The sequence below is a fragment of the Melospiza georgiana genome, chromosome 27, assembly GCF_028018845.1.
Source record: "Melospiza georgiana isolate bMelGeo1 chromosome 27, bMelGeo1.pri, whole genome shotgun sequence".
Lineage (NCBI taxonomy): Eukaryota > Metazoa > Chordata > Aves > Passeriformes > Passerellidae > Melospiza > Melospiza georgiana.
This window is the reverse complement of record NC_080456.1, coordinates 6,021,244-6,039,701: the sequence shown is the minus strand read 5'-3', so window position 1 is coordinate 6,039,701 and position 18,458 is coordinate 6,021,244. Positions and strand designations below refer to the sequence as shown.

The following is an 18,458-nucleotide window of genomic DNA, read 5'->3' as shown; positions in this document are numbered from 1 at the left end:
TCCAGAGCACGGCAGGAGTGTCACTGTGCTGTCACTGTGCCCCAGGTGGGAGCCACTGCCACGGGCAGGCAGGTACAGGCAGGGCTGGCCTGTCCCTCTGCCTGTGACAGCAACGTGGCTCGAGCTGCCACAGTCATGGAGCCAGCGCTGCCTGTTTTCCATAATTAATGAATAATTAATTGGGAATGCACTGCAGTCTAGTGCAGAGTGGGGATGGGCTTGTGGACCACGCCTCCCCCCCTCCAGCCGCTCTCCCTTCTCCAGCTTTCCCCAAACAGAGCTCACAACTCCCCTTTCCTTCCCAGATCGCTTCCCACCGTGATTCTCCTTTCTCCAGAGCCTCCAGGCTCTCATCTGCCCGCAGCCTGGAGCACCCTGCTCACGGTGCCACCGCAGAGCCCATCCCAGCAGCTCCAATGCAGAGGTGACCCTGTGAGCAGAGGCTGCCTTCCCATGGGGTGAAGCATCACCCCACAGTGCCCTGGCACTGCGTCAGCCCCGTGCTCCCCAAAACTCTGCATCCGCCTGAGCAGGGCTGTGTGAGAGCCCCAGGACAGCACCAACACACAGGGGATTAATTAAAACCTTCAAAGATGTCTGCAGGAAGAAGGAGCTGTCAGGGCACCTTGGAGGAGGCTGGATTTTGGATTGTGCTGCTGGGGAAGTGCAGGGAAGAGGCCCCAGCAGCATCCCTGACCAGCAAAGCCCCGGGGAGCAGAGCAGGGAGGTTTGAAACTGGGAGCCTGGGATCCCTGGCCAAGCAGCAGCTACACCTGGGCAGGAGCTTCCCTCAGCACGGGATGGGGATGAGGCCTCATGAACAGGGCTGCACGTCCCCGTTCCTGGGGGGAACAGTGCCAGAGGGAACTGTAAAGCTTTTACTGTGAGATTGGAAGGAGCTGCATAGCTCACCGGTGCCATTTCACGTGCTGACCAGGCACTTGGGGCTGTTAAAGCTTTATGGTGCTCCACGCCAGCCCACGCTCCTTGTGCTACACAGTTATGTTTACTCACTCCCTGACTCCCTGCTAGGGCCTTTGCTATTCTTTTCCACAGGCCTTTTATCCAGGGGCAGAGGAAACGAGGAACTCGGCCAGTGGGAATGGGTGTAAATCTCCAGCAGGGGAATGAAGACATCTGGCCCGTGCTGCACCATCCTGCTCACCTTCCTCAGCCCGTCACCAGCCACTAATCAAGGCAGTAAATCCACTCTGGGAAGGGCTCAGCAGCATTCCTTCCCAGGATACACAAATCCTGAGCTGAACTTCAGCATCCTGCACCCTCTGAGGGCACCTCCTAGCGAATGCCATAATTTAAGGGCTCACAAACACCCCGAGATGATGTCCCCACATCAGCCCTGCCTGTCTCAAGACAAGACCAACATCTCTGGCCTCTTTCCAAGCTCTGGGGCTCCACATGGATGGGGATTTATTGGAGGTGAGAAAAGCAGGGCTGGCCAAGCCCTGCAGACCCCAGGGGCAAGAAGACCTCCCTGCACCCCCTCAGACAGGTTACCCACAGCCTCCTCTCCCCTTTGGGAGCCTGGGAGAAGAGCATTAGCTAATCAAGTGGTAGCATCTCTAATCAGCTTGATGCTCTCTCTCGCTAACCTGATTCCTAATAAGAAAATGGTGGCTGGGAGGGGAGGGGAGGGAGGGGGATCAGAGTAAATCCAGTGCACGAATCCCCCGCTGGGTGAGAGGCAGGATGACAATTGGCCGGCTCTGTCCCCAGCGCCGCCGTGTTTGTCTGAATGATTTACTGCCAACACCGAGCTGGCGACGGGCGGAGCCGACCCCACAACTCCCGAGGAGGGGAGATCCGGGAGCTCCCAGCGCAATCTCAGCCAGTCACTGGGAGGGAATGCATCCGGCTCAATTCATTAGGACTGATAGCTCCCTCAATGGGGCTGAATAATTGATGGCCTGGAGAAGCTTTTAAGATGTTCTGTGCGCTCGGAAAACCGAGTGTATTATTTTTTTAAAAGCTAGCACACACAGAAAAACATCGGTGAAGGTGATCCAAGCAAAGGTTAGATGTTTTAATACGTTATGTTTACACCATAAATCCTTGCTCCATCACTTGTAAGGGGAAATGGATACGGCGTGGCTCGGGGCAGCTGCTGGCAGCTGGCAGGACCAGGTAGCCAAGCCAGCTCCCGAGGACTGAGCTGCCACACCTGGTGACCACAGAGCACAGCCACCACCTGGCCATGCAGGTGCTCCTCTGCCTCCATCCCACTGCGGAGAACCCAAAAACAACCTGGATGAGCCGCTCAGGGGAAGCATCCCCAGCCTCTGTCTCACCTTTGACGGTGACGTGGACGCTCTGGCTGATGGAGAGCTGGGGCTGGATCAGCACGCTGCACAGGTACTCTCCCTCATCCATGCCTTTCTGCACATCCATCAGCTTCAGCGTGCCGTTCTCAAAGACCACTTGGCGGTGGTTATCGGGCAGCAGCAGAGAGTCCTTGTACCACTTGATGGAGTAATAGGGGTACCCGATGACCCTGCAGTTGATGAAAGTGTCCCTACCCGCGACCGCTGTTATGTTCTTCATGGCGCGGATGCTCGGGGGACCTACATATGGGGCAGGAAGGGAGAGGCAGGCTAGGTTAATTCCGAAGGGCCATTTGCTTGCATGCACATCTGCTGCTATTCCAGAGCCAGCTCCACAGGCACAGCAGGTGACCAGGGCACCCTGGTTTGGGTGAGGAGGCGGCATGGGCTCCTCTCAGCTCCTGTGGGGACAGCCACTTTCGCCTGCAGCCTCCGGGTACGGCTGCTCTCCCTCACCTGCCAACAGGGCTGTGCTCTGGGACACAGCCACACTTCAAACAGCAATCCTGCCCCAGTGCTGGGGGAGCTGAGCCCACACACACCACTGCTGCCCACTGGTGTCTGTTCTCTGCTCTGGGCACTGTGCCTGCCCAGGGTGCCTCCACCTGGCTCCTCTGAGCACCAGAGATATGGGAGGGATGGGGAGAGCTCCCCCACCATCATAGCCTCTCTCTGCCTCTCCCGGGAGGAAGCTGCCTGCATTGTGCCAAACATCCTTGGCAAGAGCTGCTATGGGAACCTGACTTCCACTGGCAAAAACGCTTCACCTCCTTGAACCCCACCTTTCTGTGCCCCCCACTGCCAACCTGCGTGTCACTGAAAAGCCAGACAGCCACCAGTCTCTGTCTGGCTTTGGAGCTGCCTGAGGACTGGAGAATGCTGCAGGTGAGCCTTTAAACGAGAGGTTTCATGCATCAATAATTACATTGTTCTCCCAGTCGCTGCATAAAACAGCGAAGTAATCTAAAGATTAACCCTGTCTTGACTCCTCATCCTGAGGGTGTAGCAAGATAACAGCTTAACAGGCACTCAGGATCAGCTGATGGACAGTGTTTTTCATTCTAGGACACATTAAGAGAAGGAGCAGAAAGAAAGGAATTAGCATCTGGCTCTGTAATTGTGTCTTGGGCCTGTTTGAGGGAGATGCTCTGTGCCACTGAAAAAGAAACCCGAATCTTATCTAGTGACAGCCCATCAAGAGCTGAGAAAGGGGAAAAAGAGAGACAAGGGAACATCCTCATTGAAAACGCTGCTCTGGCTTCTCCTGGCTGAGGGATGAACTTCCTCCAAATTCAGCAGTAAACGGCAGCAAAATTCCGACTCTCCTGGGATCCCAGCCAAAAAGCCACTAGATCCATTTCAAACCTGAGACACAGACAAACACAGCCCTTCAACCCTCATTCTCAGCAGACAAATAAACGCTCCCTTATCTTGTCTCGCTCCCACCTGTAAGCCTGGGAGCTTTAATTGGGGATTATTAATGGGCAGGGGCTTACAGCATACCCCGTGCCTGAGAGCGCTCCCCAGAACACACCGAGCGGCGCGCTGCAGCCATAATAACACGGTGATTAACGCGGCCATGGCTTTTAGCAGACAAAGAAAATACAGACATGACAAATCAAAGCTCATTTTCCACGATTTCACGTGCTGCCTCATCATCGTTTGTCATAGAGATCCTGGTGCCACCAGGCGTGGTGGCTGCCAAGGAATGGGGCTCGGGTAGGGAACGGGGGCAGCTGGCAGAGCACAGGGGACCTGGGACACTTCTGGGCCTGCCACCTTCTTCTCCATGGTGGGGCCCCTCAAGGGGTGCCTGCCCACCCTGTGCAGACCCCAGGGCAGGGCTTGGCAGAGTGAGAGTGGGCCCCAGTGTGGACAGTGCTGCCCTTTGACTCTGCAAAGCCAAGCTCCAGCTCTCCAAGCCTCTGGAATTGCTTTCCACTGGGTTAAACTCCCTGCTGGAAGCATCGGAGAAGCTCAACCCTGCAGGTGTGCGAGGAGCGTGGCAGGGCTCAGGGGGTGAGGCTATGGCAGCCAGGGGAAGAAGAGGGAGAGGCGAGGAGGAGCGATCAGCCGGGGAACAGAAGAACAAAAAACAAAAAAGCCCAGTAAAAGTCCTATTCTGATATTTAAAAGTAGACAGGCACCTCTTACGTTTATTCGCGCTTGGTATTCGGCGCTGCCCACCGAGTTCCGCGCGGTGCACCGGTACACGCCGCCGTCCTTGATCTGCGGGCTGCTGACGTTCATGTGGCTGACGGTGGTGCCATCGGACATGGTGTACTGGTTGGAGCGGTGCCCGCTGTCCCGCGGGATGGGCTCGTCGTCCAGCGCCCAGGTGACGGTGGGTGGCGGGGCCCCCTTGGCGGCACACATCAGGGAGAACTGCTCCCCGGGGTTGACCACCTTCTCGCTGAAGGAGGAGACGATGCGGGGGGTCCCATCTGGGGGGCACCCAGCGGGACGGGGGTCAGGGAGCGGCAGCCACAGGCAGCAGCAGTCACCCGCCAGCAGGATGGCACTGAGCTCCCACCCCAGGGTCAGCCGGGACAGGAGCCCCGCTGGGGACACACGCGTGGCTGTGCTGGGGTCCCCGTGGCAGGGACGTGCAGACGGGCGAGGGGACACTGATGCCGCCTCCCTCAGCAGAGCCCATCCCTTATCCAAACGCTCGGTGGGCTGGATCAGGGAGGCCGCCTGGTGAATGAGGTGTCATGGGGCTGAGGGTGGCAACTCAACCTTATTTTGGTCCTTCCCCAAGCTGTGCCCCTGCAGACAGCACACAGGGCCCAGCAACAGGCTGGCAGCAGCCTCAGGACCCCCACCCCAGTGGGACTCCCTGCCCCCCAGCCATGCACAAAGCATCCCCTCAGAGAGGGGCAGAGGAAGGAGCCCCCAGGCTGGGAAGGCAGCTCACCCTCCAGCGTGATGATGGAGAAGTCCTGTGCCGTCTGGGACTTGCGGGTGGCGAAGCACTGGTAGGCGCCTGAGTGGCTCTTCTGGGCGGCCGTGATGAGCAGGGTCTCGTTGCTGATGCCCCGGATGGAGATGTAGTCATCCACCGCCACCAGGTCCGTGTTGCGGTACCAGCGGATGACGTACTCGGGGGAGCCGCTGAGGGCACAAGAGAGGATGACGGTGCTGCCGATGCCCGTTTTGAGCTTCTTTGGTGTGAGGGTCACACGCAGAGGGTCTGTGAGAGAGGGGAGAGGCGTTGGCAGTGCTGTGGGAGGCTCTCATCCCCGCTGAGCGCTCTCTGCTCCTCCTGCCCCAGCAGCGCCAGCCCGGCTGTGCTGTAAATGTCACCGCACAATGAGGCGGGTGGCCCTGCCACTGTCCCTGCTGCTGGCAGCCCCTGCTTTCATCATCAGCCCCAGGCCCTCGGCAGGGGTACTCTGGGGAGGTGGCAGGATGGCTGGAAGAAGATGTGGCACAGTGCTGGGCTGGGGACACACCAGGCTGGCTCCCAGCAGGCTGGCAGTGCCCGGCTGGCACCGTGCTCCAGGTAAGGCAGGCGCAGTGCCTCTGGTACTGCCAGGATCCCGGTGACAGGAGGAACCCCCAGGAAAACAGCACGTGATAAATACTTGGCCTGCCCAGATGGTATTTACTGTTTGGCTAGAGCTTATTTTATGTAAATCGACATAAATTTTATGTAAATCAACAAAGCAAAGCACAGAAGCACCCAACACGTCGGACATGTGCAAGACAGTGGCTTCCAGCGAGCCAAACGCTGTGCCAAAACACAAGGCTGTTGTTTATACAGCTGTATAAACCTCTAAAGCTGAATACTGATAAAGGCTTTGCGTGCCAGAAGGCAGCGGCACCGAGCCCCCCCGCACCGCTCCTCCCGCCGGCTCTCACCTATGACCGTGAGGGTGCCCGTGACCTCTGCGGAGCCGAAGGTGTTGGTCACCTCGCAGATGTAGGTGCCGCTGTCCTCCACGCGCAGGTCGCTGATGGTCAGCCCCGTGATGCGCTTGCTCCAGCGGCTGTCGGCGGGGAGCGGCCGCCCGTCCTTGATCCACCGCACGGCCGGGTTGGGGTAGCCCGAGGCGATGCAGGGCAGCTCCACCAGCCGGCCCGCCTTCACCTCCCTGGACTGGAAGCTGTCTAGCATGGTGGGGATGGACTCCGCCGGGTCTGGGGTGCGAGAGGAACTGGGCTCAGCCGGGGAAGAGGAGGAAGGGACGTGTCTCAGAGATGCTGTGAACCCCCTGGCATGGTGACACCGTGCCCAGTCAGCACCATCCACGAGAGACTGGCTCTCCCCACTCCCCTGAGCTGCTGGCTCTGCCACAGAGGAGTGCAGGATGCACCTTGCTGAGCACGGGGTGCCCCGTCCCACCCGGCCCGCACAGCCCTTGGCAGGACAACGCACACAGGCAGGTGGAAAACCAATTCCTAAATAGCTGATGGGAGGAATAAACTCAGCATCGGAGGAATTACTCAAGGTGACACCTAATTGGTGCAAAATACACAAATTTTGTGGCACATTTCAAAATTTACAAGCAAAAGGGCCCATCAGGCAGCTGGGAAAGGAGAAAATTAATCACTAAGTCTCAGGCGTGAAATTAAATTCCAGGGGAAAGAAACCTCTTTCATTACTCCCAAGCAGAAGTAAAACGCCGTGACGTGTAAATAATGACAGCGACCGGGAGGGGACCGGGCCAGATCGGAGAGCTCGGATGGGGATGATCCACACGGGACACCCAGGCACCGCCGGGATGTGTGGCAAGGCGGGCACGGCTGGAACCCCAAGAAGCAAGACCCGGCAAGCCCCGCATCTCTTCGGTGCCCTCCGGGGGCTTAATTCGAGGAGCCGGTGCGGGAGCACCCGGGGAAGGGAACAGCATATGGCAGGGAGCGGGCGCGCCGCGCCGAGCGGCTGCGAGCGGGCGAACTCCCTCCCTCCTTCCCTCCCTCCTCCCTGCCGAGCGGAGTAATTTGGGCAGCGAGCGGAGCCGGGAGCGCCCCGAGACACCCGGCACTCCGGACTGCACTGCCTCCGCCGCAGTATCGCTTGCATGTTCGTCACATCGCGTCAGGCTGCTCACATCGCGGGCTGTCACATCGCATCGCCGCCCGCCCCGTCGCCTCCCGCTCGGGGTGACGCGCGGCACCGCCGCCGCCGTGCCCGGCCAACCGGGGGGCTGCGGGCTGGGGGGCACGGCCCGGGCACTGCCAGCCCCCCGCGGCACCGCCCGCCCCGCTCCGGGATGTCCCCTGGCTGCGGGGACCCGGGTGGCGGTGCCAGCGCTCCCTGTGCGGGGCGGCAAAGAGGGGAGCGGGCAGGGCAGGGCAGGGCAGGGCTGGGCACCCTCCCGGGCACAGAGTCCGCCCCCCGCCCACCCCGGCAGCCGCACGGGCTCACCTGAGACGGAGAGGCGGGCGCCGTTGCTCTGCCGCGTCTCGCCGCTGTACTTGTGCTTGGTGATACACCTGTAGGTGGACAAGGCATCTTCCTTCTGCACGTCCGATATGTACAAACCTCCATAAGAAGTAATAAAAAACCTATTTTCTGGAGACACAAAGGGAGGAGAAGAGTGAGCGAGCCTGCCCCGGCCCCAGGCTGAGCGCCCGGGTCAGGCAGAGCCCCTGCACTCCGAGCTGTGGCAGGGGAAGAGGGACCCTGCTCCACCTCCCTGCACCCCCAGCACATCGGGGCGCAGCTGTGGCTGAAGTTTCAGGCGGGGTGGTGAAGTTGGGTGAGCCACAGGAACCTCGTGTGTGCAACGGCAGCCCCGGCGTTTGTGGGCACCGCCTCCATCCATCCATCCATCACTCCCCCAGCCAAGTACACACACCTGCCCGGGGGTGAGCATACACACCTGCCTGGGTGTAAAGCACGCACACCTGTACAGGTGTAAGCACACACCCACCCACCCGGGTGTAAGCACACACCCCTGCCCGGGTGTGAGCACACACACACCTGCCCGGTGTAAGCACACACACACCTGCCCGGGTGTGAGCACACACACCTGCCCGGGTGTAAAGCACACACACCTGTACAGGTGTAAGCACACACCCCTGCCTGTGTGTAACCACACACCTGTACAGGTGTAAGCACACACCCCTGCCCGTGTGTAACCACACACACACCTGTACACACAGGTGTAAGCACACACCCCTGCTCAGGTGTAAAGGCGGCTCTGGGTGTCTCTACACACACCTGGACCCGCGGGGCTCGGTGCGGGCGGGCCGCGGCTGCAGAGGGGAGCGGGGCGGGTGGCACAGCTCCGGCACACGCTGCTCCTGCTCCTGCTCCGCCGCGCCACGCGCTCCATGGCAACGCCGCAATTAAAAGTGAATCCGTCCCGCTGAGTTAATAATTAGCTTAACTTACTTAGAATCATGTGAAAACAAATAAGGGCTTGAGCTGATGTTGGAGCCCCGGAGGAGGGTGGCGGGAGAGCAGCCCCCTCAGGCCAGCTGGTTTTGGAGGCTGGCACAGGGGGAAGGAGTCTTTGGCTGGCTCCTGACCCCTGTAATTCATCATGAATTATAACAGTAATTAACACCAATGGAAAGGCCTGTGTAGTGGCTGCATGGAGAGCAGGATAAGCTGGGGCTCTGGAGAGGCTCCCTGCCCACCTGGAAAGCACTCGGCCCTGCCCCTCCGTGCCAAGCAAGGCTTGCACCCCCAGCTCTGTGGGGCTCTGGGGTTTATTCCAGCGCCAGTCTCAGCTGGGATGGGATGCTCCATCTGCTCGGCTGCACCGTGCTGCCAGCCAAACCACCCCCGACCAAACCCCACGGCTGCAGAAGGTAATTTAGTGCAGCTGAATGCTCAGAGTGAAAACCTTTAAACCCAGCCTGTAAATCAGCAACATCTGCAAATGGCTCCCTCAAGCCCTGCACAACGCCTGCTAAGCCAGGATCTAGCTGATGAGGCCAAACAACTGTTTCTACTTCCAGCACCTTTAGGAAGCACCGGGATATTCTCAATTCAGGCAAGAAGAAAGCTCCATGGTCAAACTCAGGAGTGCAGAGTAAGCACGAGTGAGAGAGGACGAGAGGCAGATGCTCCCAGAGCACTCTGGCTCCCACAGCCTGGGCAGGACCCCAGGCCCAATTCCCTGCAAATTGTGCAGGCGACAGAGCAGCAGAAAGCAGAGATCCTCGCCCAGGGAACCAGGGAGGGTCCCTGGCACCAGCCAAGGCAATGGCAGTGCCAGGCTGTGCTGGCATCACCCATTCCAGCCGTGGCTCAGCCAGATGTGCGTGCTTGACTCCAACTGCTCCATACAGGGCGGTGGAGGACTCCAAACAGCAAATAAACAGCAAACAATTAATCATAACACCAGTCGGCTGTGGCTAACAGGGGCACAGGCACCGCCAGGCTGGCACCCTGTGCTGGTGCTCCCCGGGAGCAGCAGGAACACGAGCAGCAGCCCCAGGAGCTGCCATCCCCACACCTCCGGCAGCGCTCCTGTGACTCCATCGCTGCCGGGTTTAGGGTTTGGGGCTCCCCAGCCCAAACCTCAGCCCAAAGCTCCATGCCACCATGGCGTGCCGGCCCCAGCACGGCAGCACATGCCCCGCAGCTGGCACCGGCCCTGCGGGATTTGGGCATTCGGGCTCCACCGGCAGCGGGAGCCGCCCCGGGCTCTGCGCGACCCCCGCCGAAGGGCCGGGGGAGTGGTCCCACGGCACCGCAATAAGATGCAAATCAAACATTAATTTTTCATCTCCCATCAAACCAGTAAGCGGAGAACATCGGCTGCACTGGAGTTTGAGGCGGGGGGAGCCGGTTTCCATGGGAACGGGGCCGTATTTTGCCAGGCGCTGGCAGCCCCGGCCCACACCCTCACACGCGGCCGTGCCCGGGGATCCACAGCCCCGCGCCGGGAACAAAGCCTCGTGCCCGGGATCGGGCTCTGCGCGGGCTCCGGCCTCAACAGCCTCCCCGGGGACAGAACAGGCGGAAACCCCGCGGGTGTAGCATCCACATCTCCTCCGTGGAGTGACAGGAGGCATCTGCCTCTCGCACGGTGTGGTGACACTGTTCCATCACGTGTGAGATCCACCCAAGCTGACAGCACAGCTTCCTTTCCTTTTTTTTTTCCTTTTTCCTGGGAGGGGACAAGCGGCTCTGTCGAGGAACGCTCTGCTGGCTCAGGGGAGATGCTCGGGGGGCTGTAACTGACGTGACAGCTCCAACAGACCTCACCCAAGTGACTTACTGCTGAGTTTGCCAGGCAGATTAACGTCGCAGGGCTCCAAACAGAATCAGATCTCTCTGCCTGCCAGGAGGTGGAAAGGCTTTACAGGAAGCAGAGGATTAAGCACGTCCGTGGCCAGGCTGATGTGCCTCTAATAACTCTTCCAGCTAGACTTGAGCTGCTACCTTTGGAGGCTCTTGGATCAAACCAAGAGCCCAGCACGAGCTAAATTCCACCTGAATTCCCAGGACCTGGCCCCGCACCTGGGGAAAGCATTAGGGTGAGAGGGGGGCTCTCACTGAGTGCACACACACCTCTCCCACATCCAGCTGCCCTGAAACCCCAGCATCGCTCCCAAGGGGCTCCCAATTCCAAGAGAAAGATTACAGCCGGTGCAGGTTACCAGCTCCTGCTCTATCCAATATAGATTCATCAAAACAACGGGGTCAGGGCTGCAGGAGGGAGCACGTTTATAGTTCATAAGACTAATGAGATAACTTTCCCCTGGTACTGCTGCAGAATCAATAGGTGCCAGCGTTTATGAATTAGCCATACTCGGAGCGTGAGCATCCCAAGGCATCCCAAACAAATCCAATAAGTGTTTGCCGCTATTTGTGGCCGCGTTTAAAGTGACAAACGCCTCCCGGGGGGAAGGCACGGAGGGGGAAGCCCCAAAGAGCAAAGCCTGTAATTTTCCACCGCTGCCACAGCGGCACTTTTCTGCTGTGGCTGCTGCTCCAGGATGCCATTTGCCCGGCATGGAGCTCGCCTGGGGACAAGGAGCATCCGCAGAAAACCCAGCCAGGATGGGAACTCCTGCCTGCCCCATGATAACCATCTCCTCCTGGGGACAGCCTCAGCCTGGGGACAAGGAGCATCCACACAAAACCCAGCCAGGATGGGAAATCCTGCCCGACTATAATCATCACCTACCTCCGGGGACAGCCACAGTCCTGGGACACCGTGCCCAGCGGGGCAGGGGGCACAGGGCACAGGAGGGGGCTGGCATCGGTGCCCACGCTCCAGAGCTGCCTTTTATCTCAGCAGGCTGAGGCCAGCTGGTGCCACAGCAAACGCTGAGAGCAGAGGGGGCCTGGGCCGGGCACTGAGATTAAAGCTCCCTGCGTCCCTCCCTGGTGGAGATGTTAAAGAGGAGCCGCGAGCCGAGCCCGATGCAAATTTCATAGGACCTGCAGGAATCTGACAGATTTATTTACGTGTTTGCCTGCCGTGGGGATCCCAGGGGAGCTGCGGGGCCGTCGCTGCTCGCAGCCCTTCCAAAGGCAGCAGGGCTGTGAGCTCAGCCAAGGGTTCGCACCTGGAGGAGTCACGGGCATTTGTAACGCGAGCGGTGCCAGCTGTGCCCGCAGCTCGGGCTCCTCCTCATCCTCCCCAGGAGCACTGCCCCTTTTCCCTTTTCCTTTTCCCTTTTCCCTTTTCCCCTTTCCCTTTTCCCGGTGGTTTCTGCGGGAGTCCGGGCAGAGGGAACGGCAGAGGAGGGCTGGAAATCGGGCACTCGTGACGGGCTCTCCACCTCCGCTCCCTAATCTCCTTAATAAGCACGGCTCCATCTCCTCCCGCCACAGGATTAACACCCATCTCTCATTCTCCTCCCGCAACAAGATTTTATTTCTAATTACGCTGTAATAAAACTGGGCGCGCTCCCAGGGCTCCTTCCAAATGACTTGTCGGCACTCGGCGAGATTGAATCCTGCTCGGGCCGTTTCCGGCACCTCTGCCGGCTGTTCATTAGGCATGCATGAGGGACAGGGCTTAAGAACAGAATTACATTTAAATGGCTTTTCTGAGAGGGAGACGTGAAACAAGAGAGAGAAGAAAAAGCAGGAAAGGTTTACAAGGAGGGTGTCATTGTCACCTCAGTGTCACACTGCTGTCCAGCAGCTCTTTGTGCCAGGTTCCCTCTCCTGGGGCTCCGGGGTCTGACAAACCAAAAAATCCAAAAGGGAACACTGGAGGGGATTTCTGAGCATCACATTTTTGCAACAGGATGGAAACCAGAGGCATGTGTCACCGACCGCTGTCACCCTGCCCTGGGGGTGCCCAGGACACTGCACAGGGACTGCTGGGCTAGCGGAGAGGTTTTCCAGCAAAACCGGGGATTTTCTTCTCAGGGCTTAGGAAAACACGCACCAGAACAAATCATGGGCACAATCAGGAGCTGGCAGTGCCCATCCTGCATCCGGGGGTGAGCAGCCAGCACGTGGCTGCAGGGGAGCACCGGGAGCACCCTCCGTGTTTCCCTGATGTTTTCCGCACCGTGTTTCCCCGGTGTTTTCCATCCTCACTGCACTCACTGGCAGTGGGCAGCCTCTGCTGCCTCCCAGATCCAGTCTCGCGAGTCGGCAAAATTGGGCAAACAGATGTTATGGAAGATCTCTCTCTATTAGCTGCCTCGGAAGTGAGGTATCCTGCAGGGCTGGCAGGAGTTATTAAATCAAGAGTCATTATTTACCCAAGGGCCAGTCTTGCAAGTCATGTTCCTAGAAGTAAATCCGGAATTATGCTGCCCACGGGGATGGATTCGCACGGGTGTGAGGGAGAGCACAGTTTGCCTCTCCGGGTTTTAATCCACCTCTGAGTCACCGGAGCGCTTGGCAGCCGAACCCAGCAGTGTTTGGGGACACTTGGGTTTGTTCGCGTAAGCGACTTTGGGAGGGGCACGCTTTCACCGAACCAGAGCACGGAGGAGGAGGAGGAAGAGGAGGAGGAGGAGGAATCCCCTGGTGGGGGCCACGGGGCTTGCCCATGGAGCAGCCCCAGTCACCGGGCACGCTGGCAGTGCCAAAGGAGGAGGAATTAATCTCCCGAGGTGGTCCGGAGCCGCCTGATACCAGCAGAAAATTACAGAACAGGATGAAGAGCATTACAAAATGAATAGGAGGGGACTAGAGATTTCCATGGCTAATCCTGTTAACGAGACAATTTCTTATCAAACTCATTATGTGGTGGAAAGCGGCGGGGAGGGAGGGGCTGGGCAGGGAGCTGGGGAGGGGGAGGCGATGCCAGGCAAACGGCAAAAGGCATTCCCGGAGCATCCAAAAGGCATTCCCGGAGCATCCAAAAGGCATTCCCGGAGCATCGGGACGCCGGCAGGGGAGCAGGGCAGCTCCGAGCCCGGCTCACCACGCCGCACGCCAGCCGGGGTTGTATTTCTATTTCCGAGCGGAGCTGAGCATTACTAGAGCGACATTTAGCACAAAACAGTGCCGTCTGCTCCGGCTCCATCAGCAGCGCTGAGCTGCAGCGGGCTGGGATTACGGCAGGCATAAAAACGTATAAAATCCACCAAGAGAGCACTCATTTCAAAACGGGATTTTTGGAGCGCCGGGTTTTACTTTTTCCTTTTTTTTTTTTTTTTTCTTTTAACCTCCTGTTACGACGGGTCTCGTTTTCCTGGAGGAAGGCAAAGGAAACACCGCGGTCCACAGGCTGGAGCTGTGTGTGCCCAGCTCAGGGGGGTGCCCCGCCGCCCCTCCGTGCTCATCCCGCACCCCGCATCCCGCATCCCGCATCCCAAGCACAGCTGAGCAGCCTGGCGTGGAAAACCGCGGCTGTGGCTGAGTGATTCCCAAAAATCCTCGCCAGCCCCTCCACCCCCTGCCCCCGAAAATCACGGGGGGGCTTCGCCGCTACTTTGTGCACAGCGTTTAATTTTCTTTTTTTTTTATTTTCTTTTTTTTTTTTTTTTTTTCATTTGCTATTTAAAAAACCGCGGAACTAGTCAGATTTCATGCTAATGAGGAGAAAATCTGGATCGAGGACTGTGCAAAAATTTGCATCTCAAAGAGGAAAACAGGAAGTCGCTAAGAAAGGAAATTCCACGCAGAGGTAGCGGGTATGGCCATAATTAGGCTAATGCTGCCTGTGTTCTGTCAGCTCGTTTCCATCAGCCCCGGGCGGGCAGGGGACAGCCAGACCTCCGTGCCACCACGCCGTGCTCCCTGCCACGGCTGCCAGCCCGAGAGGGATGCTGAGGGATGCTGGGCACCGGGCTGGCACTGCGGGACAGAGGATGGCACAGGAGGGAGGATGGCACGGGATGGATGATGGCACAGGAGGGAGGAGGGAGGATGGCATGGGATGGATGGCATGGGATGGATGACACAGGATGGAGGATGATATGGGATAGAGGATGGCATGGGATGGAGGATGGCATGGGATGGAGGATGGCATGGGATGGAGGATGGCAGGGGATAGAGGAGAATGGTGTGGGATAGAGGATGGGATGGAGGATGGAGGATGGCACGGGATGGAGAATGGCACGGAATAGAGGATGGCATGGGATGGAGCATGGCATGGGATGGAGGATGGCACAGGAGGGAGGACGGCACGGGATGGAGGATGGAACAGGAAATGTGGTGGCCACACTGCCCTGGGCAGGATGGCTCACAAAGAATCTGGAGATTCTCCAACAGCACCCTCAACACCACGGCACTGCCCACAGCCAAAGGGAGAAACCTCCATGGCCCCAGCCCCAGGTGCCCAGCCCAAGGCAGGTGAACCCACCCTTCCCTGCCCATCCAATGCAGGGTGAACCCAGCCCCTCGTGCCCAGCCCAGGGCAGGTTAACCCAGCCCCTCGTGCCCAGCCCAAGGCAGGTGTGCCCAGTCCCAGGTGCCCAGCCCAAGGCAGGTGAACCCAGCCCCTCGTGCCCAGCCCAAGGCAGGTGTGCCCATCCCAAGGCAGGTGTGCCCAGCCCACGGCAGGTGAACCCAGCCCAATGCAGGGTGAACCCAAGGTAGGTTAACCCAGCCCCACCATCTGCCTCAGCACACAATGAGCCATCATTGTCCCCCATCTCGAGAGGGGCTGATTTGCAGTTTTGCATCAATTTTCCTCTGATTTTTTAATTGGGTTTTGCTGCCGCTGCAGACATTACTGTGCAAACAATTCCGAATGGCTCGAACCAAGATATTTGCTCATAAAAATCCATCACCGGCGCCGAGAATGACAGAAATGGAAAATGCCTAATGAAAACAAAGGGGAAAACAACAGGTACCCTGGTCCTTCGCCATCCATCACCAACCTCGGATTATTGATGGGAGGGGGAAAAAATTCTCCCATCTGCAATCAAATCTTGAGAAATCTTGAAAAGCCAAACACCACATAGGAGGAAATTCTTTGCCCCCACTTCAGTCTGCAGGAGTTTCGCCATAATTATAATAAGAGTGAGGCTGCTGGATAACACGAGAATTATTTTCCCCACTTACATTGTCAAATGATCATTTTGCCCTGCAGTGAAATCTCAATAATTATAATGCCGAACCGTGAAAGAACAAAGAAATAAAAAAAGCAGTGTTTTCTTCCAGGGAGCGGGGGGAGGGGGGAGCCGCCATTGCAGAACTCGGAGTGCATCCTTCCTCTAATTATCCTCTCCAGGGCTGTGCATCCCTCACCCTTTCCCCGCGGCCTGAGCCCCCCGTGACTCCCTCAGCTGCAGGGGGTGCTGTGGATGGGAGCAGCCCAGTGTGGCAGAGCTTTCCCCAGTGAGGAGTGAAGGGCGAGCGTGGTTTGGGCTCCCCCAGCCCCAATCCCAGCCCCTGGAGCTCCCCACAGTGCTGCCCGCGGGGTGTGCGGGGTGCCATGGCCGAGGCTCAGCATCCCTTCACACCCATCCCAACACCGACGGCCCCTGGGCAGGGGAGAAGCAAGGAGAGAGGAGAGAAAGGGGACAGCAAGCAGAGGGGGGCGTGGGGGGGTAAAGGAGGCGAACAAGGAAAACAAGACGACAGAACGCTTGCTCCACAGCCCTCGGCTAAATTACAAACCAGTTTACTGAGGTGGAAAGCTGCAGTGAGCTGAGGAGGAATATGTGGAAACCATCTGCAGATTTAAAAATAATCTATTTTACGATCACCCTCGAACATATTCTTTTGCAGAAACCAAATAGGATTTGTTGTTGTTGTTTTGTGCAAACTGTTAGGGAAAAATTACTAGAAACATGCAGGGGGTTTTGCCTTCTTGAGTACTGAGAGGCTAAATATGCCCTTCCTTATGTTTAGAATAGTAACAGTCATCTTAAAATTAACTTGGTCTGCATCAGAGCTTAAAACAGTTGCAATTCAGAGCCTGCAAAAGCAGGACAAACCTGCGCTGGGATATCTCGCGCTTGGAGCTGACAGATGTCTTCCTACATACAGTAAATATAGGTCGTCTTTTCCTACCCAGAGAACTGTAGATCTTAATTAACCAGGCCACTAGCAGCATATGTAATGATTTTTTCAGCTTGCTAAGTAAACCCTCCCGTGATGAGAGGGAAGGGAAATGAGAGGCACGTGAGAGGGACCCCCTCTCTGTGTGCCGCGGTCAGCGCAGCCCTGGCGCTGTTATTGCACGCTATCAAATCTGGCTAACGAGGTGGGAAGGGTGTGCAGTGCCACATCTCCCTCCCTGTGTGCATGCCAACCGTGCCCAGCCAGCCCTGAGCCTGAGCCTGAGCCTGAGCCTGAGCCTGATCCTGAGCCTGAGCCTGAGCCTGAGCCTGAGCCTGAGCCTGAGCCTGATCCTGAGCTTGAGCCTGAGCCTGAGCCTGAGCCTGAGCCTGAGCCTGAGTCTGATCCTGAGCCCTGAGCCTGATCCTGAGCCTGAGCCCTGATCCTGAGCCCTGAGCCTGAGCCTGAGCCCTGAGCCTGATCCTGATCCTGAGCCTGAGCCTGAGCCCTGAGCCTGAGCCTGATCCTGATCCTGAGCCTGAGCCCTGAGCCTGAGCCTGAGCCTGAGCCTGAGCCTGATCCTGATCCTGATCCTGAGCCTGAGCCTGAGCCTGAGCCTGATCCTGATCCTGAGCCTGAGCCTGAGCCTGAGCCTGAGCCTGAGCCTGATCCTGATCCTGATCCTGAGCCTGATCCTGATCCTGATCCTGAGCCTGAGCCCGATCCTGATCCTGAGCCTGAGCCCTGAGCCTGAGCCTGAGCCTGATCCTGAGCCTGATCCTGATCCTGATCCTGATCCTGATCCTGAGCCTGATCCTGAGCCTGGCCACATCCCAGCCCTGGCCCAGAGGAAGACAAGAGCTGGGTGAAGTTTTACCAGACCCTGCCTGAACAAGGGCACCCAGTGAGCCCCCTGCCCTACCAGCAGCTCTCACATGCAGGCTGCTCTGAAGTGGTTTTTAAAACCACTGGACTGGGAGGAAGGGAGAGCAGAGCCCACATCCTCACACACTGTGTGCTCCTACAGCCAGAATTGTCCCTGGCAGGGCAAGAACAGCACACAGAGCTCTGTAAAGGGCAGGACTGGTGCAGGATCCCCATAAAAAATCTATCCAGAGACTGCGGGAAGAAGTCAAGGTCAGAAACTCTGTGCAACGTGGATAACTGCAAGAGAGCTGCACATCTCTGCCCTGCACTGGCTCTGAAAGGATCCTGCTGAAGCAAGACCTTGTTTTGCTCTGATGAGAGAACCCAAAAGCCTCCCAAAAGCAGCTGTGGCACCTGGAACTCAGGGCTGAGGTGGGACGATGCCGTTCACTGCCGTGGCCCCACGTGTCCAGGCATGGTGCCTCCCATCCCATCCCACCCCATCCCATCCCATCCCATCCCATCCCATCCCATCCCATCCCATCCCATCCCATCCCATCCCATCCCATCCCATCCCATCCCATCCCATCCCATCCCATCCCATCCCACCCCCTCCTCCCCTCCCTGCCGCTCGCTGGGGAAAAAAATTCAGTGAGCGCGACTCGAACAAAGAGTGGAACTCCCTCCCTGCTCATTAGTGCCGCAAAAGCAACAGAAAAAGAATCCCCAGGACATAACCTCCTCTCCAGCTCTGAAGTCTGAGCGGCTTGGAGAGGGTGGTTGGGTTTGTTCTCTGCCTCTCACCTCGCTGGAGTCGGCCTGCACGCTTTGATTGTGGAGGCTCGGAGAGGAGCCCACGCCAAGGAGGGGACCCCAGACCCACTGACCCCCATTGCTGGCTCTGCACAGCCACA

At 58.1% G+C, this 18,458-nt stretch overlaps 1 protein-coding gene across 1 annotated transcript in view; it reads right to left on the bottom strand.

The window, feature by feature from the left end:
• The window catches only part of DSCAML1 (DS cell adhesion molecule like 1), a 103,140-nt gene that overhangs the window by 21,711 nt on the left and 62,971 nt on the right, over positions 1 to 18,458 (bottom strand). Inside the window, exons 4-8 of the mRNA XM_058041284.1 lie at positions 7,714 to 7,860; positions 6,204 to 6,482; positions 5,257 to 5,532; positions 4,487 to 4,783; positions 2,307 to 2,579 (exon numbers count right to left, since the gene is read on the bottom strand). Of these exons, the coding sequence (XP_057897267.1) occupies positions 2,307 to 2,579; positions 4,487 to 4,783; positions 5,257 to 5,532; positions 6,204 to 6,482; positions 7,714 to 7,860 (1,272 nt within the window). The remainder of the gene's footprint in view (positions 1 to 2,306; positions 2,580 to 4,486; positions 4,784 to 5,256; positions 5,533 to 6,203; positions 6,483 to 7,713; positions 7,861 to 18,458) is intronic.